The sequence below is a fragment of the Alligator mississippiensis genome, chromosome 5, assembly GCF_030867095.1.
Source record: "Alligator mississippiensis isolate rAllMis1 chromosome 5, rAllMis1, whole genome shotgun sequence".
Lineage (NCBI taxonomy): Eukaryota > Metazoa > Chordata > Crocodylia > Alligatoridae > Alligator > Alligator mississippiensis.
The window spans coordinates 216,827,658-216,855,381 of record NC_081828.1 but is presented as its reverse complement, the minus strand read 5'-3'; the positions used below and the strand labels follow the sequence as shown (position 1 = coordinate 216,855,381).

At 43.9% G+C, this 27,724-nt stretch overlaps 1 protein-coding gene across 5 annotated transcripts in view; it reads left to right on the top strand.

Moving 5' to 3' along the window:
* The window catches only part of SETD2 (SET domain containing 2, histone lysine methyltransferase), a 132,212-nt gene that overhangs the window by 28,918 nt on the left and 75,570 nt on the right, over window positions 1-27,724 (top strand). For all 5 annotated transcript variants that reach the window (XR_009462748.1, XR_009462747.1, XM_014596092.3 and 2 more), the window contains exons 3-11: window positions 2,919-7,381; window positions 10,447-10,578; window positions 12,034-12,162; window positions 18,154-18,277; window positions 19,918-19,995; window positions 20,326-20,423; window positions 23,691-23,817; window positions 25,924-26,058; window positions 26,905-27,033. Coding sequence is in view for 3 of the 5 variants with exons in the window: in XM_014596092.3 (XP_014451578.2) it covers window positions 2,919-7,381; window positions 10,447-10,578; window positions 12,034-12,162; window positions 18,154-18,277; window positions 19,918-19,995; window positions 20,326-20,423; window positions 23,691-23,817; window positions 25,924-26,058; window positions 26,905-27,033 (5,415 nt within the window). In the remaining 2 variants the exon portion in view is untranslated. The remainder of the gene's footprint in view (window positions 1-2,918; window positions 7,382-10,446; window positions 10,579-12,033; window positions 12,163-18,153; window positions 18,278-19,917; window positions 19,996-20,325; window positions 20,424-23,690; window positions 23,818-25,923; window positions 26,059-26,904; window positions 27,034-27,724) is intronic.

Genomic DNA, 27,724 nt, shown 5'->3' with positions numbered 1-27,724 from the left:
GGCTGAAGTCTGGCAGAAGGAAGGGCAAGACTGGGTGGCACCTTAGAGACTAACTTATTCAGAGAGGTTTTGTAGATGACAGCTTGGCCATAAGGGTCAAGAGCTGTTGTCGTGCTGCATCAGAGATTATAAGCAAGTAGACTATCTCATATAAAAGCTTATGCCTCTCTGAATGAGTTAGTGTCTAAGGTGTCACCCTGCTCTGACTCCTGCTATTCCTGCTATTTCCAGAAATCCTGCCAGAAGAAAAAAAAAAAAAGAGTTGCCAGATTAGCTTCAGCAATTGCAATTAGATGTGGGTGAATATGTGCCATGTGTGTGTAAAAAGGCAGGGCACCTTGAACCAGAAAACATTGCCTGCAAATCTGTAGAAACAAAAGTAACACTTTCCACATGTCTTTATTAGACACTCTTTCCCAAAGGATCATAAGGCACCTCTTCTCTTAATACAGTGTAATCATGGCTAGGCAGGTATGTAGGCCTGCATCTTCACAAGTGATTTTTTTCCCCCTCAAATTTCAAGTGCCCAATATTAGGCACTTTGAAAGAGGCATAATTCCTCTCCCCCCTCCCCCTCCCCGGCTTGATGAAAATCAGGCTCGTTTCCACGTCATAGATTAAATGCCAAAAATGAACAGCCATTTTTTATTGTAGTCTTAACTAGAACCCGAATGTATTTTGCTATCGATAAAAATACTGCAAAGGAAATCTTATGCTCAAACTGGCTACTGTGTATAAGCAGATACAAATGAAATGGTGCTACTACTCCTCTGGTGCCTGTTTTAATAATTTACTATAATGCCTCTAGCCTTAGCAACTAGGTGTTGTTTTACAGAAGTTAAAAGATAACATGGCACAGTAGTAATTCACCGTGGGTGGGTTGCAGGAAATGGTGGTTGCCAAGGTTGTGTTTAGGCAAAAGCCGGGGAACTCAAATCACAGGTCTACACAGATTTTTATCCCGTTGCAGCTATTTTAGTTACGGTAGCTTGTTGTTGTTACTGATATAATTGCACAGCATAAGCACCTGTATACCACTATAATTGCATCCCTTCTGAGGGGTTGTATTGTTATGTTGGTGTAGTTAGTGATATGCTTTGTGTATAGATGAGCCATAGGTAAAGAAAAAAATATGGTTGATCAAAAGTCAAATCAAATAGGCACATTTTGCTTCATGCCCCCCAAATTTCTAATCGTTGGTTCCATGGGAGGCTGATAAAGGAAGTGAATTTTAAAAGGTGAGAGGCTGGGAAAGCTTTGTCAGCCTGAACCTCCCTTTCCATTTCCATCATGAGAGCATCCAAATGTCAGCTGCAGAGACAAGAAGGCTCTCTCGAATAATGGTCCCACATTGTTCAAGGTGCTGTATTATTCCCAGTGCCACTTGCTTGCAAAACCAAGCACAGCCAGGAGAGAGACAACAGCACTTCATGCTGACCTCCTCCAGCCTGTGTCAGACAGTGGTATTATACATAAGTGATCTTCAACATTAGGTCCAAGTACAGCTTATTGCAGTAGCTTAGCCTGGAGGTGACAAAAGGCACAGATGACTGAGTTGTAATAGAAATTTGTTATAGACTGTTAGAGAAGTCAGCCAGAAGGGACCCTCCAGAAGTCATCCAGTCCAGCCCCCTGCCCGAGGCAGGACCATCCCTATCTAAACCATCCTATACAAATCCATAATCTAAACTCTTGGTAAAACTACCCTCAACCCTGACACGACATAAGACGTAGTACCCTTACCTGCCACAGGTAAAGTAAGAGGACCATGGCAGCCAATGTCCTGCTTGTGTAAAAGGTTGTTAATACACATTCAAGCCATCCCAAGCAGAGGGCCACATGCCTTGCTATAAATGAAAATAACCCAAGTCCAAAGCAAACTGACTGTGGGGTAGAATTCCTTCCTGACCCCAAATGTAGTGATTGGCGTGACCCTGAGTGGAGGTGCAAGACCCTCCAGCCAGGAACCTCCGGCTTTGGTCCCAGCAGGAGCATTGGCACAACCCAGTCAAAATCCCTAGCCTGGGCTGCAGCCAGCACCCAATGCCAACCCCCTATAGGCACTTAAGTTAGAGCAGATTCATTGGCTACATGCAGATGAATTGGAAATGACTCACGAGTAGGGTAAGCTCACTGGAAAAACCTCATTCATGAGCCTGTCTGGCATGTTGGTTGTAATAGGCCCGGCTGATTAAGACCACGGGAACTGCCGCTTACTGGGTCGGACCATCGGTCCATCTTGCCCAATCTCCTGTGTCACATAGCTGCAAAGAGCAGAGGTAGAAAGGGAGAGTGAACTGGATTTAACCAGGATTTTAAATCCTGCTTGCAGCTTCCAGCATTTTAAGGTCCAGGAAGTTCTGATTCAGAGGCTGTACCTCTAACTCTCATGCTAAGTTGCTGCTGAGGCCCCTTTCCTCCAAGAATCTGTCCAATCTCTTTTCGCATCTTTCTAGACAACCAGACAAAGTCTTCTAAAAAGTGAAGGGAATTGGATGCAATTCTCAAAAATCCAGTTCGTTTTATTGTTTGGTCGGTATTTTTCCTGTGCTCAGAAGAAAGAGCGGAGCTGTCTCTTGAAATGGTTAAACACTTATTTATCCTTTACCTCTCAAAAATAAATGGTCTCAAGCTTTCATTGGTCAGGCAGACCAATTAGTAGTCTCAATCTGAGTCCTAAAGGTTTTAGCTTACACTTCAGGACTACCGCATAATGGGTTTCCCCAGTTCTAGAGTGTATTGTGAACATACAATCTCTGACTTCAACCCAGCTTAACGATTTTTTTTTTTTTAAGTTATATGTTCATTAAAAATTCACTAGTTAAAAGGAAATGGCTTCCCACTCCATGCAGTGTGTTTAGTTTAAAAATAGTTCCTTTAATGGCTTATCTTTTTTTTTTTTTTTCTTTTTGTTGCAGGCCAAGACTGAAAATGTGCAAAAGCCTGGCTTTCTCAAAGGCCCGGTGTTCAAAGGCGTTGCTTCTAGTCGCTTTTTGCCCAAAGGCACGAAAACAAAGGTGAACCTTGAGGAGCAAGGAAGACAGAAGGTGTCTTTCAGCTTCAGTTTAACAAAGAAAACCTTGCAAAATAGATTTCTCACGGCTCTTGGAAACGAAAAACAAAATGAAACTCAGAACTCCCCTGCTACATCCCTTCAAACTGACTTCGCCCCCAAAGTTAAAATGGACCTTGGCGATACCTCTGCAGCGGAAGACTCTTCGCCACCAAAGCCTAAGGTGGAATTGGGCAAGATCCATTTTAAAAAGCATCTGCTTAGTGTTACGGCAAAACCACTGGCAGCTACAGCCTCAGTGCCACCACCAGCAGCTTTAGCACCTGTAATGGAGTTGGCGGCAGCAGTGGTGACAGATATTCCAACAACGCCGCCGCCACCACCGCCGCCGCTGCCGCCTCCCCAGACAGCGTCGCCACCAGCATCGACACCAGTCCTAATGACAGCAGCTTTGTCGCAACTGCCAATCCCATTACCAACAATAGTAATACCGCTGCTGTCGCCAGCTGTAGAAGCAGACGTCCCAACTCCAAAGGAGCCATCTAATATGCTAGCAAAAGAACCTTTAGAACTGAGCCTTAAGCAGGATACTGTTTCTATTAGTTTTGAAGAACATTTAACTCAAAATATAGCCGAGCAAACAGAAACAACTCCGCAGAAGGAAGATTCCCATATTGGGAAGGAGGAAGACGTTTCAGACGGTTCCAAGGGCATTTCTCTTTGCGCCAAAAAACAGGCCTCCAAGAGGAAGTTCTCGCAATCTGATGGCCCGGTACTGGGTTCCGAGTCCGACGAAGACTCTGTGAGGACGTCTTCCAGCCAGAGATCCCACGAACTAAAAGTATCGAGTACGGAAAAGGAAAAAGATCCGAGGAAGTGTTCCACCTCTTTCAGAAGTGAGGATCTGGGGAAATGCTCCTCGCGCTCCAAACCGGACAGAGAGGAAAAATATTCTAGTTACTCCAAATCAGAAAGAGACTCCAGGTATACATCCTCACGCTCTCGGTCAGACAGGGACAGAAGACGGAGCAGGTCTCACTCTCGATCCAGATCTGATAGAGGCTCTAGAACCAGCTCTTCCTATTCAAGATCAGAACGGTCTTATTACTATGAGTCTGACCGGAGGTACCATAGAAGCTCCCCCTACAGAGAGAGGACGAGATATTCTCGTTCTTACATGGATAACAGGATGAGGGAGAGTTCAGATTCGGAAGAAGAGTATCGGAGGACACATTCCCGGTCAAGTGACTTGAGGCGCACATCATCTCATTCCTCCTCATATAGAGAGTCCAGAACTTCTTCCTATTCGAAATCAGACAGGGACAGCAAAATAGAATCGTCTTATGCCGAAATGGAGCGAAGAGGGAAGTCGTCTTCAAAATCAGATCGCGATTCGAAAAGGAGCTTGGAAAGCGAAGCAGCAAAAAGGTGCTCTCCCCTGAACGAACTGGGATATCGAAGGGGGACTTCCCATTCTAAACCCGACAGCAATGTGAACTCTTCCCGTTATAAGTCCACACCTTCAAAGACATCTGCACCAAAGTCGGATAAATTTAAAAGTTCTTTCTGTTGTACAGAATTGGTTGAGGAAATCAAACAGCACTCTAATTCTTTAGATTTAGACACATCTTGTCTGAAAAGCAGTGAGTTAAGGATGTCTATTTCGAAAAAATGTGAAAGGGAAAAGACTGTTTCTCCATTAAATCAGTTAAATGATTCGCCTACTTTTAAAAAGCTAGATGAGTTGAAAGTCAGCTCTCCTCGTTCCAAATCTGATGAATTTACAGGAAATGAATGCCACGACAGTATTAATGAACAAGAAACTTTATTAAAGGTAAAGCACGATCAGTTAAGAACTTACTGTCCCATTGAACTGAATCTAAATGGTTCCCCAGAAGGTAGGTCTGATGACTTACCAACTTTCGGTGCCTGCAAAGCAGAAGACGTTGCGATATCCTCTGACGATAGTCAGTGTAGAACAGAGGTGTCGCCTCTAAAGTCTAATAGATCACGTATGTTGGCATCTAATGGGTTTGAAAGTGTATACAAGTCATCTAAAGGACAAGATCTGGATAATTCTCACATACAGTCCAATGAATGCAACAGTTCATTTAAAGAAACGGAGGCTCCCGCTCCAGTCCAAGATGAGGTTGTATCTTCACCAGCTCTCGGTGTAGATCATTCTAAAACGTTACTTAAAAATTGGGATGACCAGACAGCTCCTTGTAACAAAACCAAAGATCCGGTCTCTTGCTATGTTTCCGATGACACTAATCCTTCCTTACATCATTCAGAAATCGAAATGGAACCCACTGATATAAAAGTTACTCAAGAAACTTTTATGGACATTCATGTAGAGCCACAAACGGTTACGTGCGAGTATGAAAATGCAGAGGATCGAAATTCCAGCTCTTCATTTGAAGATGAACCATGTTCTGTTAATCCCTCCCATAAACTAAGCTTAATTGTAGATAGTTCAAGCCGAGATTCTTGCCAAGAAGAGTGCTCCTTGAAAATGAACATAGACAATCTAATTATTACACAACACCTAGAGGAAACTTATGCTTCCAAAGTGTATCGAGCCAGGCTGAATAAAAGCGAAGAATTCTTGGAGTGCTCTGAGACTGAAGAGATACTTGAATTAGATGGCCAGCATATGGAGCCCAACTTCCAAAAAAGAAAACCATCATTTAAAAATGAGCATTCGTATTATTTAGACGTACCAGTGGGACACCTGGAAAGAGAGGAAGCAGTTGAGGAGAGTTCTGTCTTTGAAAAACCTGGCTTGGATGACTTGAAGGACCAGCCTCTCGACACTTCAGTGGATAGGGAGGAAAGAGCAGAGTCCCTGGTGGTGTCGGCTTTTCCAGAAGCTTTGCTTCCATCGTGTGATATTGTTGTGACTGCAGAAGAAATGGACACTATGGCTCAAGCCCCGACATGCGATAGTAGTGGCAGTACTTCTGAATTCATTCCTGCCCACCCTGATGATTATTCTGATACGGCAGAAAGTGAGAGTGAGCAAGGGAGCGAAGAAAGCGATACAGAGGACTCTGACTCGGATGATGGTATCCCAAGGAACCGTCTTCAGTCGGTTGTAGTAATCCCCAAAAATTCTACTATAACGATGGAGGAAAGCAGTCCTTGTTCATCTCGGAGCAGCCAGGACAATAGGCGGTACTCTGATCATTGGGAAGACGACCGGCCAGAGCCCAGCAAACTTTACTATGAAGAAAGGCCAGATAATACAGCAAACAAAAACGGGTCACAGATGGAGAGCAAAGGTTCTCCTAGGGGAATGGATAAGAGCCCGGCAACATCTACTGAGCTCAGTAGAAAGGAAACGGAAGACCTCCAGCTAGACATTTCTCAGCCGCAGAGTGATGGAGTTGACAGTACAAGTCAGGCGGACCTAACCTCAAATTCTAACAGCAAACCAAGTTCAGAGGAAAGAATGCTCTCAAACGAGTTGATGTCCATAGCTAGGCCAATTGGCAGGCACGAAGAACAGCCCTTTTGCCTTTCGGAGAGCTTTGAAAGTGATGAAAATAAATGTAGGCAGCAGACACATTCTTTTAAGCCAGACAGTAGACAAGGGAAGGCTGGATTCAGTAATCAGGCTGGTTTAGGAGACTTCTCTAGGGTGGATGGATTTCATTCGACAGAAGATCTGGGGAGCCTAGGGTGGGACTTCTCCCAACCAGAGAAACCCAGTAGCACATATCAGCAGCCTGATAGCAGCTATGGGATATACTCAGGTTATGCCTACCAGCAAAGTTCAGCGCTGTATAGTGGTTCACAGAATTACTGGCAAGGCAATGGTTATTGGGACCCAAGATCCAGCAGTAGGCCTTCCGCAATAAATTGTGAACGAACACAGGGGCAAGTACCAGATTCGTTAACGGAGGACCACGAGGAGTATGAAGATGACGACAATTGGGATGACGATTGCAAGCCTCACTTCCCTAGCCACTCGAGCAAGTTTCACGCTCTCAGCCAAAAGGAAAAAGGTTCTGTTCAGGCACACGAAATCAGCAGCAATTCGACAAAAGAGCCAGTCTCTGTAAATGAGAAGAAAGAAGAGACAAAGATTTTGGAGAAAAGTGACATGAAAGAGCGAGGACCACCCAAGAAAAGAAGGCCAGAAGTGGAAAGCGACTCGGAGAGTGATGGAGACTCGAGAGAAAGGAAGAAAGTAAAGATGGAGGGAGAACAGGTGGAGTCATTGCCTCGGGATTCGGCAATGGTCGGTCGATTGTGCATCATGGATGACTTCAGAGACCCGCAGCGTTGGAAGGAGTTTGCCAAGCAAGGAAAAATGCCCTGTTACTTTGACCTTATTGAGGAAAACGTGTATTTAACGGAAAGGTAATGAGTTTTTTTTCACCTCTTGCATGTAATCGTCAATATTTCAGTTTGATTTGTTGCAATATTTTGTCAGACTGTTGACAAGGCAGCAGTAGAGCGAAGGGGAAGGAACGAGTGTCATGTTGAACAAAGCTTGACGCTACAGTGGAGAGAGAAGGGAAAAAGTCAGCTGAACTGTTCCCCTTTTGTCCTGGCTTCACTAGCACCAACTACTACAGTGATTGGCATACTGCATGTGATTCTCAAGATAAACCCAAACTAGGTTATTCACAAGATTAAACCCAAATTCAACTAGGAATCCACAGTGTCAAAACCATTCTGCCCCATTGAGCTCTTTGAGGTCTTTGCAGCAAAGTAATTGCTCTAGTATTTTTTCTGTAGTCAAAAAAAAACAAAAACAACAACAACCAGAAACCCCAACAAACCAGTGAAATTTAGGTTTTGAAATAAGGTGCTTTAAATTTAGAACAAATGATGTCTTGAGTCTAAAAAAGGTTGAGAGCCATCAGGCTAGTCCATGGACACATCTGTGGATAGGAAATAGTCAAATAGGCATGCCTGGCGATCACCCCTCTGAAGGAAACTTCTCTTCAATATGAATTGGCTGTGCTCCTTGTATTTTCCCATATGGTATTCAAATGGTTGTGCTTTGCTTTTTGAATAGTCTGATAAGCTGAGGTTTCAAATCATAGATCTCTTTGAGATTCTTCTCGTCAACACAAGTGAACACAATATTGTCAAGCCCCTGAAAGTCTGTAAGAATGGCTTTCGTTCTTTTTTTTTTTTTTTTGCCTGGGTCTTTATTATATATTATTCATCTAAACTTAACATGACTACAGAAGAGCCCAGCATTTATAGCACCTTCACTTCTGGCACTGACAAATCCATTTGCATGCTAGCCCCCACACAACAGATTTCTCTCTCCAGACAGGTGAAAATCTATCCTGACTGCGGGAGCAGAGATTTGTGACAAATATTGTTGGGGTTTTTTAAAAATATTTTAGTGGCTTATCTGTGACTGTTTGCAATTACAAAGCAAGTTGGCAAGAATTTTAAAACTCCCAAGGATTGCCATTTGAAATTTCAGAAGGTGACAATTAATTATTTTTCCTGTTGAATAGCAGTGTTATATTTTTTTTTTTCCTGCATTTTTAAAATGAGCCCAAAATATTAATTGGCAAGCTCTGGCAATGACTTGTAAGCATCACTTTCCACAGCTAGGCAACCTCCTCCCTCCCCAGAATGGACTTGCTTAATTGTCTTGTGCTGTAAATAGGGCTTGGAGTTAGAGCGTGTTAAAAATATTGACACCAGTTGACCCATTTTTAATCTACTCTTGTCTGTAATCTAATTTAATTCCTGTTTAACATTGCAGGTAAATGTTCATTCTTATGCCTTTTGAAACTCTAGGCATTTCTTTTAAATTTTTAATGGTCTTTTTACCAAGTGATTCTTTGTTCTAATTCTATGGAACAAGATAATAAGGAGAAATTAATCATGTTTTTTTTTAATAGAGAATTGCTGTATTGAAACACAACTCTTAACTTTTGCAGGACCAAAAAAAACCCATAAGCACAAATCCTACAGATTTGTGAACATGGCTAATTTTATGCATGTAAAAGTTCAGTGGGACCATTCAGCTGTGTAAACTTAAACACGAGTTGTATAAGTGGTTGTTGTCACCATGGGGACTTCATTTTTTTTTAAAACCTCTTTCTTTTATTTCTTTACCTTTGTTGCCTTTCATTGGATGTTTTCATTCAGAGTTTCATCTTTAAAGATGATCTATAATATTTTCAAAATAAACAGATCAGGAATACAATTAATAAAGTGTATTGGTAATAGAATATATCCCTTGTGTATATGTGGACATAAAAAAAATTCAGTTCAATACATCCTAAAACTAACTTTTCCTAATTTTATCTTACTTCCTGGGAATATTGGGTTTTTGGGGGGGTTTTTTTGTTTTTTTCCTGGAAGCATATACAACATACTGTGATTGATGATAGATGACTCAGAAAGACCATAAAGTATCACGCATTGCAAGCACTTGTTTTGGCATCGCTCATACCAGTTCTTGAAGACAGTTAGGCAGGGTGGCCATACATGTGATAAAGTAGGTTATTGCCTCTGAAAGCTCTCTGAACCCAGTTAGTCCCAAAGGTGCCAGCCCTAACCTACCTTCAGCCTGACTTCAGACAGCTAACCAATTCTCTGTTTAGTTTGTGCAGAGAAATCCTTCAGTTTGCTTCAATAAAGGCATACTTTTTTAAAAACAGAGCGTGTATTCTGCTAACGGTTCATCGTGCCAGTTTGGACGATGGTAGTCTTTTCAATTGTAAGATGGAGAAACCAAAAAAGACTGCACTGTTGTTTATTCTTTTCCATCGTCAATCTATATGACGTTGATTCAGCGTGCCAAAGACTATAATTTTGTTCTGTGCAATGAAAGAATAACGTTTGATTCATAGTCCTGCTTTCAGGTTCTCCAGGTGCCAGGCAGAGCACTGACAACGGGACAGAAAGACTGGGGTTTGTTTTTTTTTCCTGGCATAGGGATGCCACTTTTCTAAAATGGCTTTCCTTTTTTCCGTGCTCTGTGCCAACGGAGAATGGCTTCTTCCTAGCATCTGTTTGCAAACCTTGTTCAGGCTAGAAGTGACTAATTTCAGTAAAGATTAAGATTTAGTTTTCTGCAAATTGGCTTCTCCCTGCACCGAAAAACACAAAGCTAGAGCTTTTTTTTGTTGTTGTGGCCCAGTGTGAGGGTGCAGTGAACACAAAACAGGTTTAGGTACAGAAGCGGGAGCAAATACATAAATTATATTAACATATTGGCAGGCTTTCCTAACCTGCATTGCTTCTGGATATGAATCGCACCAAAAAAAGATTGTCCTAGTTGCTGTTTGGTCCTGTTAAATAATTGATCAGCAGCTTTTGAAGAATACATCTGTTTTAGTCCAATATCAAATGACAAAGATTGAGTTTATTTGAGGTTGAGGTAATTGTGCATATGGGAAGTCTTTAATGCTGCCTTAACTCCAGCTTGGTGGCATACCCAACAGGAAGAAGAACAAGTCCCACCGGGATATCAAGCGGATGCTGTGTGAATGTCCGCCCCTTTCCAAAGAAGAGAGAGGCCAAGGGGAAGTGGCTTGCGGAGAAGACTGTCTCAATCGCCTGCTCATGATAGAGTGGTAAGCGCCGGTTTGTGAGATGTCAAAGCACTTGTTCTGAATGTGAGACTTTTGAGCCTTTAAACTGAATTAATTCAGACTGCTTCAGTCAGCTTGACCTTTATGGTGCAACTTGTTACAATAGTTCTTTGTGGATTTAGATTCATGTATTGCCCTCTTTCTTCTGCAGACTGGAGTTTAAATTTAAGGTTGACTGAATTTCATAGTCTCATTCATTTCTATTTGAGCCCATCACAAAAACACCAGAGTATTTGCAGGGGAGGCTTGGTCTGGAGTGCCGTAGATAATGCTGCATGCCAGGATGGATGGAGATAGGAATGCAGGAGCTGCAGCTCTCCTTGCAACATCCTTGCCTTTAATTTTGTTTCTCCTTTGCATGCCTCTTCTCTTTCCCCAGGCTGCTTTCTTTGTTTCCTTCTCCTTTTGCTTTGAGTCCTTATACTGGAAGGAAGAGGGTTGGAGGACTGAAGCAACTGCCGCTTCAGGTTTCCAGTAAGCAGGAGATGAAGAACTGGGGCATTTGTACCATGGTTGAGAAGACAGGCTTGCTTTCTGCTTTGGCAAGGAAAGATGGAGATAATGAGGATGGGAAAGGAAAGACCTATGGCAAGGACCCTATTCTTGAGTCTGAGCAAGGAGCTAAGACTTTGGATCTTAATATGTGGTCAGCACAAGTCATAGATGGGGAAGAGAAAAATATTCCAGGAAAAAGGCGTATAGAAATATACTGTATTTTCTTGCATATCACACACCCTAGAATATAATACACAGCTTGTTTTTGAAAGGCAGAAAGATTTTTCCAGTTACGGCTGCATAGAGCAGGGACAGAGCCTAATCTTCAGCTGACTTGCCCTACTTTTTCTGCTTAGTTTGGGAACTAGGAGGAGAGAGACCAGGAACAGTTAACAGAAAGCAAAATTCCCCTTAAAAGGGTTAGCTTTATTAGTGGAACATCAAGACCCTTTAAAAGGGAGAGATGTCATTAGTGCATATGGAGCGGAGAAAAATGAGATATTAGGACAATTCTTATCCCTCGTGTCTAAAAAGTAGTACCGCAGCTACTGCGCTGTGGAGCAGGAATCAAAGCAAGATGCTTTTAACCCTAGCAGGAAATTGGCTTTCCTGCACCCCAGTTTTGGGGGGGTTGATTTCAGGGGACAAAGGTGCATGTTCTTTGTGAGGAAATACAATACTGAGGAGAACTAGGTGTGCTGACTGAATTGTATAATGCAATACTATCACACTATTCAAACTTGTTTTTAAAAGTCTCTTTGCCTAAATAAGCTCTGATTTTTTTTAAACATAATCAAATAATTTTGCTATAAAAAGCATAACTACATTTATGGATTTTTTGCTGACTGTATTAGGGTTGGTTTGTATCGGTTTCTCTGCTGAGCTGCCTCCATTGCTGCCATCCTCCTCCTGGGAATTGATTGTCCCGTTTCCTCTGCTTAGTTCTTCCAGGTGCCCAAATGGAGACTACTGTTCCAACAGGCGGTTCCAGAAGAAACAGCATGCAGATGTTGAAGTGATCCTGACCGAGAAGAAAGGCTGGGGGTTGAGAGCTGCCAAAGACCTCCCATCGTAAGGATGACTTCTACTAGATTCGTTTTCCCTTTGCAGAGAAAGTCAAATAAGTTGTTTGCATTGAAAACGTCTTTAATTATAGTCCAAGTAGCTGAATTTCCCATGTTCCTAAACAGCCTTGTCCCCACCTACTCACCTCTCCATCTTCCTTCGCCTCTCAGCGTGTCAAATATGCCACTTAGTTCTCCTTATCTGCCTGTCCTCCAAGGGCAGACTAGATCCGTCCCAGTCTGGTTCCCACCCTCTGCATTTTACCAAAGCTATTCTCACGAAGCTTTTTTAACAATTGGCTCCTAGTCAAATGCTTGGGCTTTACCTGCGTTCTTGCGCATCTTGGCACTTCTGCTGTTTCTGCTGCTGTTGGTTGCGTGCTCCCTAACCTTTTGCTTTTATAAATCTGATCTCTCCTGTTTATTGTCCTTGACCCTCTCCTCCTTTTCAGCATCATCTATTTGCATAGCTGTCACGGCCATTTTTTGCACTGATGAATTCCTAAATCTGACTCTCCTCTCTTGACCAGTCTCCCTCTAGCTAGTCCACATTAGTGCCTGTGACATTTTCTGAATATCATGCCATCAGCTTAAGCTTAATGCAGCCAACACTGAACTCACAAATTTTCCACTAAAACCTCTTCTATTCTTAACATTGATTGTCAACCGTGCCACTGCCCTCCTTCTGCTTAGTTCTATAAAACATGAGCAACATTTTTACTTGTCCCTGTCTGAACCTCTCTGGGAGAAATATTCTGCCATCTTCCACATCTTTTCTCCAGATCTTCTGGGTCAGACAGCCTGCAAGCCACATTTGGCCTGCAGAGGCAGGTCATCTGGCCTGTAGCGCTTCTCATATATGCTGGAGGGTAGGGCTCGGATTCAGAGTGAGCTAGACAAATTGGAGGATTGGGCCAAGAGAAATCTCATGAGATTCAGCAAGCAAGGACGAGTGCAAAGTCCCGCGTTCAGGACAGAGCAATCCCGTGCACCGGTACAGGCTGGGGGCTGCCTGGCTAGACAGCAGCTCTGCAGAAAAGGACCTGGGGGTGACAGGGGACAGTAAGCTGAACAGGAGCCAGCAGTGTGCCCTTGTTAGCAAGAAGGCTGCTGGCATCCTGGGCTGCAATGGCAGGAGTGTCGCCAGCAGATGGAGGGAAGTGATTCTTCCCCTCTTTTCAATGCTGGAGAGGCCACATCTGGAGTCCTGTGTCCAGCTGTGGGCCCCCATTACAGAAAGGATGTGGACACATTGGAGAGAGTCCAGTGGAGAGCAACAAAAATGGTTGGGGGGCTAGGGGTCATGATTTGTGAGGAGAGACTGAGAGAACTGGGCTGATTTAGCCTAGAGAAGAGGAGACTGAGGGGACTTAATAGCAGCCTTCACCTCCCTGCAGGGTGGTTCAAAAGAGGATGGAGCTGGGCTGGTCTCAGAGGGGGCAGATGACAGGACAAAGAGCAGTGGGCTCAAGCTGCAGCAAGGGAGGTTTAGGTTGATAGTAGAAAGAATTTTCTCATGAGGAGGGTAGTAAAACACTGGAACAGGTTACCCAGAAAGGTTATGGAAGCTCCATTCTTGGAGGTTTTCAAAACTTGGCTAGACAAAGCCGTGGTTGGGATGATGTAGCTGGGGCTGGTCCTGCGTGGAGCAGGGGGTTGGACTAGATGCGACTTCCTGAGCTCCCTTCCTCATTGTCTGTGATTCATGGTCCAGAAAATCCACCTCTGGATTGAGCCTGTGGAGTTGGTAATTTTTTCAGTGGGACCAGGACCTGTGGAGATAAAGCGACTGCTGCTCACCCCACCATAAAATTTCTAGGTTGAGCACTGCCAGGGTGAACCCACTAGTTTCTGGTTGCCCTACTACCCAATTTCTAGGTCATGATCCTCATTGAGGATGTCTTTCTGCCATAACACCCTGTGCATCATTTAATGATGGCTGGGGTCTGGTGGGGCTGTAGCTGGAACTTGCTTCATATTTTTAGGAGAAAAATTAATGATATTAACTTTTAAATTAACACATGAACTTTTCATCATTTGAAACCTGTTTAAGAGGGAGACTGTGGCTCCTATCTATTTGTACAGTTCCTAGTATGAAGGGGCTCCAGTCTTTATCTGGGCTTATGGACTCATCTGCTTATAGTATATTATAGTTGAATATTAGAGTGATGCCTATGGTCTGTTCACATAGCCCACCCATTTTGTCAGGTCCTGGTCAATAGTAGACAGTGCCTGCGCTGAAGAGCCTGCAATTAGACACACAAGTGTTGTGAAAAGCTGTCACCCTTGGGAAGAAAGGCAAAGAGCACCGCCGTAGGAAAGTACTTCTGTACAGGCAAGACATGCACAACCATCTAGTTCGAAGTTGATTATATTTTCTTGATGCTGAAAAGGAGAAAACTGAGATGTCTTTTATTGGACTCTTTTCCCAGCTGTCATTTGGCATTTCCCAAAAGCATCCTGGCAAAAGGAGCTGTGCTGGGAGGCACTGGTGGAGGACAGGGCTGTCTCTTCATGGATGAATTCAATGCAGCTTGGAAACAAATGTGATGGTGTTTGTGTGGGAAGTAGACAGGATGGATAGCGAGGTCTTATAGTGTTCATGGACTACAGGGGGTACAGGAGCATTTGTACAGGGGTGAATAAGTAGGGAGAACTTAAGCAGCAATGGCCTCACCAGTAAATTTTGTTCCTTAACCATGTGGGATAATTTACTTGGGTGCTCGTCTCATTTAAATGGCATTACTTAAATATATATTTCCTATCTTTGCAACATGTAGCTAGTCTTCTGAATTTTCTTCCTGGGAAGCATGGGCTTGGCTCTCCCACAAAGCCTTTTGTGATGTGCAGAGTTTCTTGTTTTGAAGAACACATGTGTATATTAGCAGTTGCATTGGGCTCTAAAATTTACATTTCAAAAGGTTGTGAAAAGGACGTGGTTGGTCTGTTTTGTCTCAAATCCATGAGACTCTGGGGGGTTTAAGGCAGGACTTTGTCTTGTATTTTTTGTGCAACGATTCTTCTACTCTCCTGGAGTTTTCAGTCCGTTTCCTTGGAAATTTTGATTCTTTCGAAGCCGTCTAAGGACCAGTGAGTTCTTTGCCAGCCTTTTACCAAAAGTACACGTTTGGTCTTGTAGCAGCTAGAAATATTTCTGTCCTGTTAGTTGTATGAGGTTCTGCATTAAGTAGGTACAGGGGAAGAGTTGGAATGTGAATCTGCTTTTTGAAAGAAAGCATGATCATGTTTAAAACATGGCAGCTTCCTATCTGCATATTTAAAACAATATGCTTAACAGTGAGAACCTCCACATTGAAAGTCTGTGCAACCCATAAATTACCAGTCTTTCAAAGCCTCTTTGAGAGCAGCAGTTACATGCTCCTGCCACATTCCTGCTCTGACTTGCAGAGCATTCGGTGATCAAGATGTGCTGGAGACTGGTTAAAGTCTGCAGTTCAGCTGATTTCACATTTGCCAGGTGAACATGCTGCTGGCACACATCTCGTGAAGGTCCGACGCTTAAAATTGCCCTGTTCAGGAGCATAGTTGCTCTGGTTAAAAACTGGGGGGTGAGGGGAGATGTGAAGAATGGGTACTGGGAAATGACAGCATTGCAGTCTCGAGGGGTAGTAGCATGCTCCTAGATGGTTTCACCATCTGATCATCGCAGGAATCATGAAGCTCGGTTCTGCTTACCATTTCAGACGCTGTTCTGAAAGAGCAGGTTAATGGGTATTGCACGTGCGGATGATACTGAGCCATTTGATACAGAAAGCACCATTTCAGTCAAATGCAATACGTGGCCCATGGGCCAGATCTGGCCTGCCAACTGATTTGGATCTGGTCTGTGGGTTGGCACCCGGTGGTGCTCCTCATGGGGCTGAGCCCTGTCTGGGGCAGCCTCTGACATGATCCACCCTGTGCCTGGCCCTAGCCAGCGTGCACAGCTTCCAGCAAGGCTGCTCCTGGTGCAGCTGCTTCTCAGCTCCACTTGCCTCCAGCGGCAGCTCCTCCCTCCGCTCCTGCTGCACTGCTCCAGGCTGGGAGGAAGCCTCAGCCAGGTGGCTCTTGCCCCAGCATGCAGGGCTCCAGCTGCCTTCCCAGTCAGCTTCCCACAGACCGCACCAGCCAGGCAAGCTCTGCTGCATGCACCCCTTGCCCCCCTCTCTCTCCTCACCCCCAGCTGGCTCCTGGGACCTAGTGCCCCAACAGCCCCAACCTGCCTTCCCCCCCGCCCCACGTGTATACAACCCATATAGACACAACTCCACAGGGCAGGGGCTGGCCCACAAGCCCACCCTGTAATCTTGGTCTTCTTGCCTGCTCATCTCGCTCCTGAACACTGGTCCCACTGCCACAGCCCCATCCCACATAGGGAGTTTTGGGAAGTTCTTGCAGTAGGGAGTGTGTTGACTTGGCTCGCGACAACTCATCAAAACTCCCTGCATGGCCCAAATAATTGCCCGTCCCTGCTCTAGGGTCTGGTCTAAGTCACTGCTGAGAAATAGTGGCAGGAATTAACTCCATGAGAATTTCATCGTGGAAAATTCAACTGCATCTCTTTATATTGGGAAATGAATAAAAGCATCTGAAACGTACTGAAATGGATGACAGCAGTGATTTAGACTGGAGCTGGATAGGGGATAGCGCGTTAATTATGAGGCCGCAGTGTGATGTGGCAGCAAAAATAGCCAGGGTACATAGAGACATTGCAAATTTAGTCCCCCGAACAGTTACTGGGGTAAGTCTCTGTACAGATCCAGGAACGTTGCATTTGGTTCTGGGCACAAATTCAGAGAGAAGCAACGCATTGTTAAGACATGACTGACTTTTAAGGGACAATTTTCCCTTGGTCTATATGTCCTGGCATGGTAAGGCTGGTGGCGGAGAGGACATTAAACCCTGGTGATGGGTTGACCCGACTGATTTGCAAGCATCTGTTCTTCTTTCTTCTTATGTCCTGCCCTGACATCAGCCCCCTGGCCCTGATCTGGCTCTCAATTCAGACTTAATGCTATGGCACAAAACCTCAACAGAAAGTTCAGTCAGGGCTTTAACAGCCAGGGAAAGAGATGGGAAGAGACAGCCCATCTGAAAACTGTTGCCACCGCCCTCCCTATGGCTTTGGGAACAACTCGGTATCCTTACTCAAAGGCAGAGCCATAGGAAAAACCGCTTTGCTCCATGTGAGAACCACATGGAAGGGTTAAGGACAGGTTTGAGTCATGAGGTGCAAGAGCTGGGGCTACCTGGTGTTCTAGGGGCCAGGTTTTCTGGATAGTGGTCAAGGCCGGTAAGGTGGAGGAACCGGGCTTGTGAATGCAGGATTGTCGAGTAAATAGGCAATAGAGACCTGGCTTTGCAGGCTATGGAGGCAAGGGATGTAGTGGCCTGGACCATGGGTTACAGGAGTTCATGGAAAACAAGGTGCTGAGATCACTTCAGGCCAGATTTTCCAAAGCCCTGGAGATTATTCTCTGGGGAATCTTGTAGTGACTGTGCCATAGGTCTTTTTTCTCTCTAATTTGAGATTCCTCTTTCCATGAGGTCATGAAGGATTCATTCTCCCCTCTCCCCCCGATCAGCAGGTTCTAGAAGAAAGCTGCTGCAGGCAGACTTGAATACCATTTAATTTTCCTCCCTCCATTTTCTGCTGAACCTCCCTATGCTTTTCAAATCAAAACGTGTCTTTAGCAAAGTCTAATGCATTTACAAAGTAGACCCTCCATGGAAAGCAATGTATACGCTTTTCTCTAAAAGGCCTAGTAGGTTGCTTTGTAAATAATAGCGTAGTATTAATATTTTAAAAAAATAGAATTCAGTTGTAATTGCCCACTATATAAAGCTGTTAAACAAAAAATCTTGGTCACGTTGGCAGGGCTCTGAACCTGCTGTGTGATACTCCGTGAGTTTGGGCGAACACGGCTGGCTTTCTTCCTTGTTTAACCTGGTTCGTTCCTAAGCTGATAATGATGCTTTTTGCTCTTGTGCTTTGCAGTAACACGTTTGTGTTGGAGTACTGTGGAGAAGTGCTGGATCACAAAGAGTTCAAAGCCCGGGTGAAAGAGTATGCTCGCAACAAGAACATACACTACTACTTTATGGCTCTGAAAAATGATGAGGTGAGTACTGCTGGCTTGGTCACAGAAGCTATGTATGCATGCTGGGGTAGGGAAAAAGACAGTATTGTTGATTATGAGCATTTGGGTTACGCAAGTTCTGCTAGGAATAGATCTGGCATTACTCGACTTGGTGGTACCATGCACAAATAGCAGCCTTTTCCTCCAAGTCCTGGATCCATGTTTTTCAGTTGAGGGCACTTTCAGCTGACTTAAATTCAACCATACAGTGCAAGTGGCATTAAACTACTACCAAAAGTTCTTGATGTGTCCTCACAGGTCCCTGCTCTTGGGATTAAAGATCCCACTGCAGAGGTCCAAGTATTTTATAAGCCCAAGTAAGTCTGCATGCCTCCAATTTATGGGTCCTAAGGCTCTAAATGCCAAGTTTATACATGAAAATAATACTTCTTCCCCTCAACAGCTACATATTTTACTCTTCTCTTCTGCCAGGTATGGTTACTGTGTTGATAGCTTTGCCGTAAATCGGCTCAGAAACAAACTTAAATGTTCACTTGTTCCACGTAAGCATTTTCTATGGTTGCCATGCGCCTGTGACATGACCATGAACTTGGGGATGTAGGGAAGTGGTGTGCTCAGCTGCATGTAGGTGATGGCTTTTATCTTTGCTGGACAGAGCGGGGCCTAAAATGATGTCCCCCGGCAACACAGCCAGAGCAGGGCCATGGGGGGGGGCAGAGGTGGATGCAGGCTGCCCACTGTGGGCTTAGGGCTCCCTGCCCTGGGGGCTCTCCTGGGGAGAGGAGTATGTGGGGGGAGGCATGTGCCCCCCATATTTGTCTGTGGGGTGGGGGTGGATGTGGGCTGCTTGTGGTCTTGGGGCTCCCTGCCCTGCCGCCTTGTCCCTGGAGCCCTGCCCTGGCCACCATGGTGAGGTGGGAGCTGTGATGCAGAGTTGTGGCCCCTGCTGCTGCTGGGTGGGCAGGGGTGCCTCACCACGGCAGTCGGCGCAGGGCTCCCTGGGAGAGGGCAGCAGGGCAGGGACCCCCGAGGCTGCAGTGGGCACCCCGCATCTGCCCCCACCCTGCACACAGATCTGGGGGGCATGTTCCCCTCCCCCCCATTCCCCTCTCCCTGAGAGTGCACACAGCAGCAAGGAGCCTAGGCTTGATGTTCCCATTTCGGGACTGTCTGGGTGAACGGGTGGTCACCCTATCCTCTCCCTGAGCGGGGTCAGGGCCCTCGGGCCCCCACGTACTCTGCACCTATGCACAGTAGGACGGTCTTTGTATGAACCTAGTCTTTGTATTAAGATGATGCACATTACAAAAATGTTTGAGAACTGCTGTTGTAGATACTGCTATGAACGCGAGATGTGGGAAACTTTGTAATGTGAAGTTTTCCCACTCCTGCTCAGAACGGTGGAGAAATGCATGTTGTTTTCTAGCAGTTGAAACCAAACAACAATAGCCTATTTTTTCGTGCAGGCTTTTCATTGCAAACCCATTCTCTCCTAAGCAAATAAGGCAGATGGCTGAAAAGGGAAAGAATGATTACAATTTTTATTGAAGTTTTCATTCTCATCTTGATACGTACATGCAGGCAGTGCCTCCAGCTGCTGTTGCAGCAGTCGAGGGGAAAGAGGAGTGCTTTGTGCTATATTTATTTTTTTTCCCTTTCAGATAATAGATGCTACGCAGAAAGGAAACTGTTCCCGTTTCATGAACCACAGCTGTGAACCAAACTGCGAGACACAAAAGGTGAGCTGCAAAAGGAAACCTATTGTTCGGAGGTCTCCAATTTTGTGTGCTTGCGAGTGGTAAAAGACTCCAAATGGAACGCTTTTATCATCAACCTTTGCATCTCTGTCTTGCTCAATTACTGCTATTTAAAAGCAAATATATACTTTGGAAATGGGGGAGTACAACCCTTCCAGATTGAGATTTTAGAATCAAAGATGCGTGTTGCTTTTTGGAAGATTAGCAATGTCATTTGTGTTGAATCTCCTTAATTTAATAAAACGTCCTGTCCAGCCTAGATAACTGTATTAACTAATGTCACTGTTTGGGGATTTATTTTTCCTGCCTTAGTGGACCGTGAATGGACAGCTAAGAGTTGGATTTTTCACCACCAAGCTTGTCCCATCAGGCTCAGAGCTAACATTTGACTACCAGTTCCAGAGATATGGGTAGGTATCTTTTCTACTCGTCTGCCTGTACGCTTATAAGTAGGTCTCCCTAAGTGATGATGTGCTGAAGAAATCTGTGCGACTGACCACTGAAAAAGTCTCGTCTAATTCAGAATCCAAGTGTCTGAGCACGGTGGTAAATGAATTGGAGTTTAGAAATAAAAAAGGCTGATCTGGCTAATCTGTCAATGTCCCTTCCTATACGAGATGAGTATTTTATGATTTTGCTTTAAATATTCCAAGTTTGAGGGCTTTTCTGCCAGTTTTCTAGGTATTCCTCTTAAGTATTCCTTTTCCTAATTTCATCCAGTTACTAATTATCCCCAGCTGTACCCCTTTTTTAGCATTTTAAATAATTCCTCAACTCACCTGTATCTTAGTATTTTGCAGTTTTGCAAATATTTGCAAGCTTGATAGTGTTTCTTTTCCCCTTGCATGCTTGATCTTTTCAGTCTTAGCCTGTCCTTGTAGGTCAACTCCCTCACTCCTTAATTGTTTTATCTGACCATTCTGTGTACTTGGAAAGGTGCACTAATCCAATTCTTGAGACAATCCTAAGACAAGGCACTTGATTCCTATTGTTTCATAATGGGATGCCTACGTCTGTGTTGGGGGTAGTATCTGGCATAAGAAGGAGGCAACTTGTATTTTTAAACAGATTTGAATATTGGATATTATAAATTGATGTCCAGGATCAGGTTATAAAGGAAGGGTTACCCTCATAAAAAGAGGGTGCTCTGCTTGGGTAAAGATGCAAACTTTTGAGAGCAGACAAGCTTGTCTTGACTATTAAACATTTCCTTAGCCCTCTCAAATTGCTGACAGCTACGTGAATTGTTTATGGACTGTTCGAGATTGGGAAGTTTTTATGAAGTGAAACAAGCAGATGCGTTATCACTTTTTAAATACCTATAACTTTATTTTATATTTCATATTTTATGCAGAGATTTATTTCAAACGAGTCAAAATCGGCTTCGTATTTAGGATTTATTGTTGCAGGCATCGCTTAATCTCTTCTAGAGAAGGACAGCTCTTCTGTACGAGACCCAACCTTTGGATTCCTCAAGTTTCCAAGCCCACTGAGTCTGGTCCACATCCAGACTCTGCCTTCAGCTCTGCCCTCCCACAGGGCAGACTCCCTGTTCGACACCACTCCGGGGGAGTTAACACTGTTAATTATGTTATGCCTCATTTAAAGACGAGGGGGAGGGATCTTTACTGCTGAGGGCCTAGAGGTTCATAGCATGCTAAGTAACATACCAAGCCTTTTTCCCTGTGATCTGGGATTCTGACAAGATGCGAAATACAGAAGACCCTTTTAATCAGTTAAAAGAGATGGTGAGATGAATGAACTTTTGCTTTTGAGCAGTTAGATTGTAACAGAGAGCCAGGAACTGAAGATAAGTGTTTGTATGTCCATAACAGGAAGATCTGTCAAAAGGAAGGGACAGACCAAAGAAACCATAGGTCTTTTACAGAATGCAGAAGGCAGTTTAGTTGTGGCTAATGCCGAGAAAGCAGAAATATTTTAATGCCTCTCTTACTTCATCCTTCAAAAATAGGGACAGCTATGAGGTGACGAATGCAATTAGCAGCAGAAATAGAGAAGACAAACAGCCAGAGTAATGGCAGAACAGGTTAGGGGTTACTTAGAAAAGCCAGTTTATTTCAGATCAGCAGGGCCAGGGGGATGCAGATGCACCTGAGGGTACAGAAGGAATTGGCTATGGTAACTTCAGAGCCAGCAGCTGTCTTCTTGGAGACCCCGGGGAAGTTGGGTGAGATCCCGATGATTGGAAAAGAGCAAATATAATGCCCGTCTCTAAGAAAGGGAAGGAGGATTTGGGGAATTACAGAGCAGTCAGTCTGATCTCGATAGCTGGAAAGAGCATGGCGCAGGTCCTGAAGGAATCTATTGTAGAGCACCGAGAGGAGAACAGGGTGATCAGGAATAGCCATGGATTTGCCAAGAGCAAGTAATGCCTGACCAACTTGATTTCCTTTTATCATAAGGGGACAGGCTCTGTGAATGGGGAAGAGAGCTGTGGACGTGATATGCCTTGACTTTAGCAAGGCTTTTGACACGTCTCCCTGGACATTCTCATTAACAAGCTAAAGCAATACAGACTAGATGACAGTAGTGAAAGATGGGCGCATAATCGTTTGAGTTATCGTGCTCACTGAGCAGTCATCAGTGGCTCAATACTTAGTTGGGAGGAGGTATTGTGGCATTCCCCCAGGGGTTTATCCTGGTTCTGGTACTGTTCAACATCTCATTTGGATGATGAGATCGAGTGCACACTTAGCACATTTGCGAGTGACACCGAATTGGGTGGAGTTGCAGACCATCTGGAGGGTAGGGCAAGGATCCAAAATGACGTGGATAGATTGGAGAGGTGGTCCATATTTCAATCCGATGAGATGCAACAAGAACAAGTGCAAGTTTGCAGAGTACAAAAAATGATTAGAGGCCTGGGAGATGAGACTTAGGAGGAAAGCTGAAAAACCTAGGGTTATTTAGTCTAGAGAAGAGAAGACTGAAGGGAAAATTGATAACAGTCTTTAAATACTTGGAGGGCGGTTATACAACAGATGGAGATGGGCTTTTCTCTGTGGCTGTAGGGGACAGGACTAGGAGCAGTGATCTTAAACCATGGCAGAGGAAATTTAGGTGGAAGATTAGGAGGAACTTTCTGAATATATGGGTGGTCAGACTTCCTTTCTCCAGATGCTTGCAGATGACCGACCTTATGATATGCGCTCCAGTAACTTTCTAGGTATTGAAGTGAGGCTAACTGGTATATCTTTTTCTGGCTTACTTTTTAAAGAGGGGCAGTATGTTCAGTAGAAGAGGTCTGTTTAACTTGGGGTGGGAGAGCATCAAGTAGAACAAAAGACTGTGCACAGGAGTTCATAGTCCTCTGCATTGTCTTCATCTGCAGGGGGGAAACTTGGCTAAAAGTTCTGTTTTGTGCAGCATATTTAGAAAAGAATGGAGGAGGTGGGTAACAAAGCACACAAATCACATGATGAGCAAAGAAGTTGTGTGCACGCGCACTAATAAAATCAAATTCTCAGTTGCTCCTTTGCTGGTGTTTGAAGTCAGGTAATGGAAAGAAAAAAAAGGCTAAAATTGACAATATAACGCAGCAATGGTTTTTCCCTTCCTGTAGATTTGAAAGACACTTACTGAGTAGGACAACAACTCAGTTGTGAGTGCCATCACTCTCTTACTAAACTTGTGTGTTGCTTGTGCCTCTTGTACAGCAAAGAGGCTCAGAAATGCTTCTGCGGCTCTGCTAACTGCCGGGGTTACCTTGGAGGAGAGAACAGGGTCAGCATCAGAGCTGCAGGTGGAAAAATGAAAAAGGAGCGCTCTCGTAAGAAGGATTCGGTGAGTGCAACCCTGGTTCATTTTCAGGCACGATGCCCCTTCCACAAAGGGTGCTAGAGCAGTTCATTTTCCTTGTTGAAGTAGCAGTTAAGAGGAATACAGTCCTGTGCTGGGATCAAAAGACAGTGATATAGGGATTTCAGCAGAATACTGTTGCCAAAAGACAGAATATCTCGCTGACATAGGTGCCTATAAAACCAAGAAAACATGCTGAAGGCCTACAAGGAACAGAATGGATCCTGAAACTATTTCCCACCCTGCTTCAGCACAAAGTATTGGTACCACAGTGACCTCATAGGCAAATAGAGTAATTGTTATGCACTTACTATCTCAAACATGGACTTTGAGCCCTTCTTATTTACAGAAAAACCAGTTACTTGTTTAACTTCGGACATTGTTTGTGGTCTTATACTTCCACCAGGAATAGGCGGTCAGGTCCCAGTTGAACACATTTACTGCCATTTGGCACACAACGTAGTGCAGGTGTTCCCTACCTCCCGTGAAGCTGGGTAAGTTGTGGTGTGAAATGTGAGCCTTCCCCCCAACCACCTTGGCCTAAAGGCAGTGAAGCTTGCAAGGACTCGCACAAACACGCGGGTTGTCTGTTGGGACTGCTTCAGTTCTAGTTGCATTTGCAGCTCTGTATTAATGAAATGCATTATGTAGAACCAGAGCCTTTCCTGGCTTTCACATCCTTCTCTATCAGGTTGGCAGAATGACCTGAATTCAACCATGTAGCTGAATCGATTGCTTTGTTTGGTCCATAGCAGTGGTCTTAATAGTAGCTGTGACCAGCAGCGTAGGAAACTCTCGGGAGAGGTGCCAAAGGAGAATGACACACTCCCTCCCCACCTCCCCTCTGTTTTTTCTTTTCTTCCATGATGTAAGTTCCTGCTCAGAAATTAGGAAGAAGACTTTCACTGCCTGTAAAATGTTTGCTTTCATAAAAGTTAACCACCATTCCCTCCATGGCATTTGCATTTATTTAGTCAGGAGGATACTTTGTGAAGCTAGAAGCTTAAATTTCAATGACCATGTTTTTATGCAAGAATCTGTCTTTATAAAAACTGACCTTTGTATTTTTTTTTTTTTAATTCATTTCCAGACCAAAAAGAATGCCGTGTTCACCTTTAAAATAGATAAATATATTTGAATGATGTGTTCCTTTTCTTCAGCAAGCTTCATTTTTGTATTTGCAGTTGTAGGGGAAAGCTTTTATATTCTACCTGTTTATGAAGGCTGCCTGGGTTAAATATCCTATTGAATCATTTATAAAGTAGATTTAAACCATTAATCAATGCTTTTGATTTGTAGATTTGATTATAAATCATAGAAAAATTAGGAAAGGGACTTCAAGAGTAGATTCAGACTAGGCATCAGGAGGCACTCCTTCACAGTCAGGGCGGCTAGGATCTGGAACCAACTTCCAAGGGAAGTGGTGCTGGCTTCTACCCTGGGGGTCTTTAAGAGGAGGATGAATGAACACCTTGCTGGGGTCGTTTGACCCCAGTGCTCTTTCCTGTCATGGCAGGGGGTCAGACTTAATGATCTGCTCAGGTCCCTTCTGACCCGACCAACTATGAAGAGGTCATCTAATCCAACCCCTTGCTCAAACCAGGACCAACTAAATGGTCTAGCCAGGGTTTTGTCAAGCTGGGCCTTAAACCTCCAAGGATGGAGACTCCCCAAACTTCTCTAGGTAACTCATTCCAGAGCTTTAATACCCTCTTAGTGAGAGTTTTTCATAATATTCAACCCAATATTGAAATAATTTCCTAATATCCAAATGTAAATGTTCCAGACAGTTGGGCATTTTTTTCTGCTCAATATAGACTTCAGAGTGAATGTCTTGTTACTGCCCCAGCATGCATCTTTTGATGGAGTAGACCTCCATTTGTGAAGCTCTAAGTACCAAATAGGCAGTAATTGAAGGAAAAATATTCCTTGTTTTAAATAGCAGATGATGTCTTCTGCCCCACCATCCTATGTTAATATGTGAAATGGCAAACTTGAAACCAGAATACTTGGTAAACACATCTTGTGGGATGGTAGCTTGTGGGTCTGGCAGGGTAGTTGAAGAGTTGTATAATTGCTTTGTCTTGGCAGGTGGATGGGGAGTTAGAAGCACTGCTGGAGAACGGAGAAGGTCTTTCAGATAAGAACCAAGTTCTCAGTTTATCCCGGCTGATGGTTCGGATAGAGACACTGGAGCAGAAACTCACCTGCCTCAAGCTCATACAGGTGAGGAGATCCCCAATGAGGGGGAAGAAAGGAGGGGATCAGATTGCATTCAGAATTTTATTTTGCCTAATATGCCTTTAAATGGCTGTAGAGGATAAGGGGAAAAAAAAAAAGGAAAATCAGGCTTCCCACTTGTTTCAATAACTAGAGCATGAGTTTAGTTGTTGTTAGAGTGGAAAAAGGCATGGGTTTCTAATTGCATATAACTTTGTAGCACCCATCCTTTACTGTTAACATTTGCCTTTTTGGAGGATTAGAAGAGTGCTGTGGCCTTACTGGTTCATTTAAAATGGCTATTTCTACAGACTGATATAAAAGGGTTAACTTTACTTGGATAAGAATGATCCCTTTTAGCAATATATTAAGCCGTCTGATGAAATACAGTTGGAAAAGGAAAATGGACCAGAGAAAAGTAGCCTGGCTATTCTGGAATTAATTTACAACCAGCTTTTTCCTAGGAGTCTGCTGGGTAGTTGTTTTTTGGTTTTTTTTTTTTTATTTTCATTCAACTCAGTAAAGATTAGTTATATCCGATTTTCTATTTATCTAGCCTCCTGTTAGGTTTTTATTCTGTAATAGTAGCTGTCCACCGGAGATGCTTATAATAGTGCCATAAGTAGTATTGCACTAGTACAGTTGCTCTTGTCCATTTTAGTTTCTTTTGATGTCTGGTGATGTTGACAGGAAACTAGTCCTGGCTCTCTGCTTTCCGTGCTTCTTGGTTTTTATCAGTAACCAATCCCTAGTTCAGGAGTTAGTCTCCACCTGCTGATATTGCCTAGTTTTCGCCTGTGGAGAAGTTGCTGACTGTTCTTCCGAACTCTCTGTACTTTTTGGCTCACCTAGAACACGCATTCGCAAGCCTGCCTGAAGTCCTTCCTCGAATGCCATGGCTTATCTCTCCTCTGGATCTGGATGACAGAGCTGGGCGACGGGAGAGGGAGCACCGCTAACAACCTGAAACTCCAGCTAGAGGTCAGTACCAGCCTCAGATGGCCATGTCTACAAACTGGCTTGTACATGGAGCCTTGCAAGCAGCTTGATTTATGCTCAGAAGAGGGAGAGCGAGTGTGCATGCGAGTATATAAAAATATGTAAAGTGTTAACAAAAACCAGGTGTACTACTGTGTGCTGAAAACTGTCGTTTTCCCCACAACAGCAGTGTTTTCTCTACATTATGTTCACCCACGAGAAGCCCTAAATACCTAGAAAGGATTTACTTTTGTGGATTTCCTAATCCTGTACATAAATTAATGACATAGCCAAGTGTAAAGGACAGACAGACAGAGACATTCTGTTCTGGGATGTCCTAAATGTAGCTTTAGATCACATAGGGAAGTAGGGCTGTAAGGGATGCCTGGAAGTCATCTAGTCCAATTCCCATTTTGTAGATGGTTATAATTGCTACAAGTATCACGTCCATCATTATAATAGCTACAAGTACCTCCATTAACAAGTTACTGAAACATAAAAGGAAAAAAAGATTTTGCTAAAAGACCTGTTGTGAAAAGCTTTCTCAGACTTAGGTGCATTTGGTAGTATTTGCTAGTAGCAGTAGTATACAGCTGCATTTGGTAGTAGCAGCTGTACTATCTTTGAGGTCAAGACAGATGTATGCCTAAACCTTGGTTTATTTTTCTTAGCTGAAATGATAACTTTCTTATGC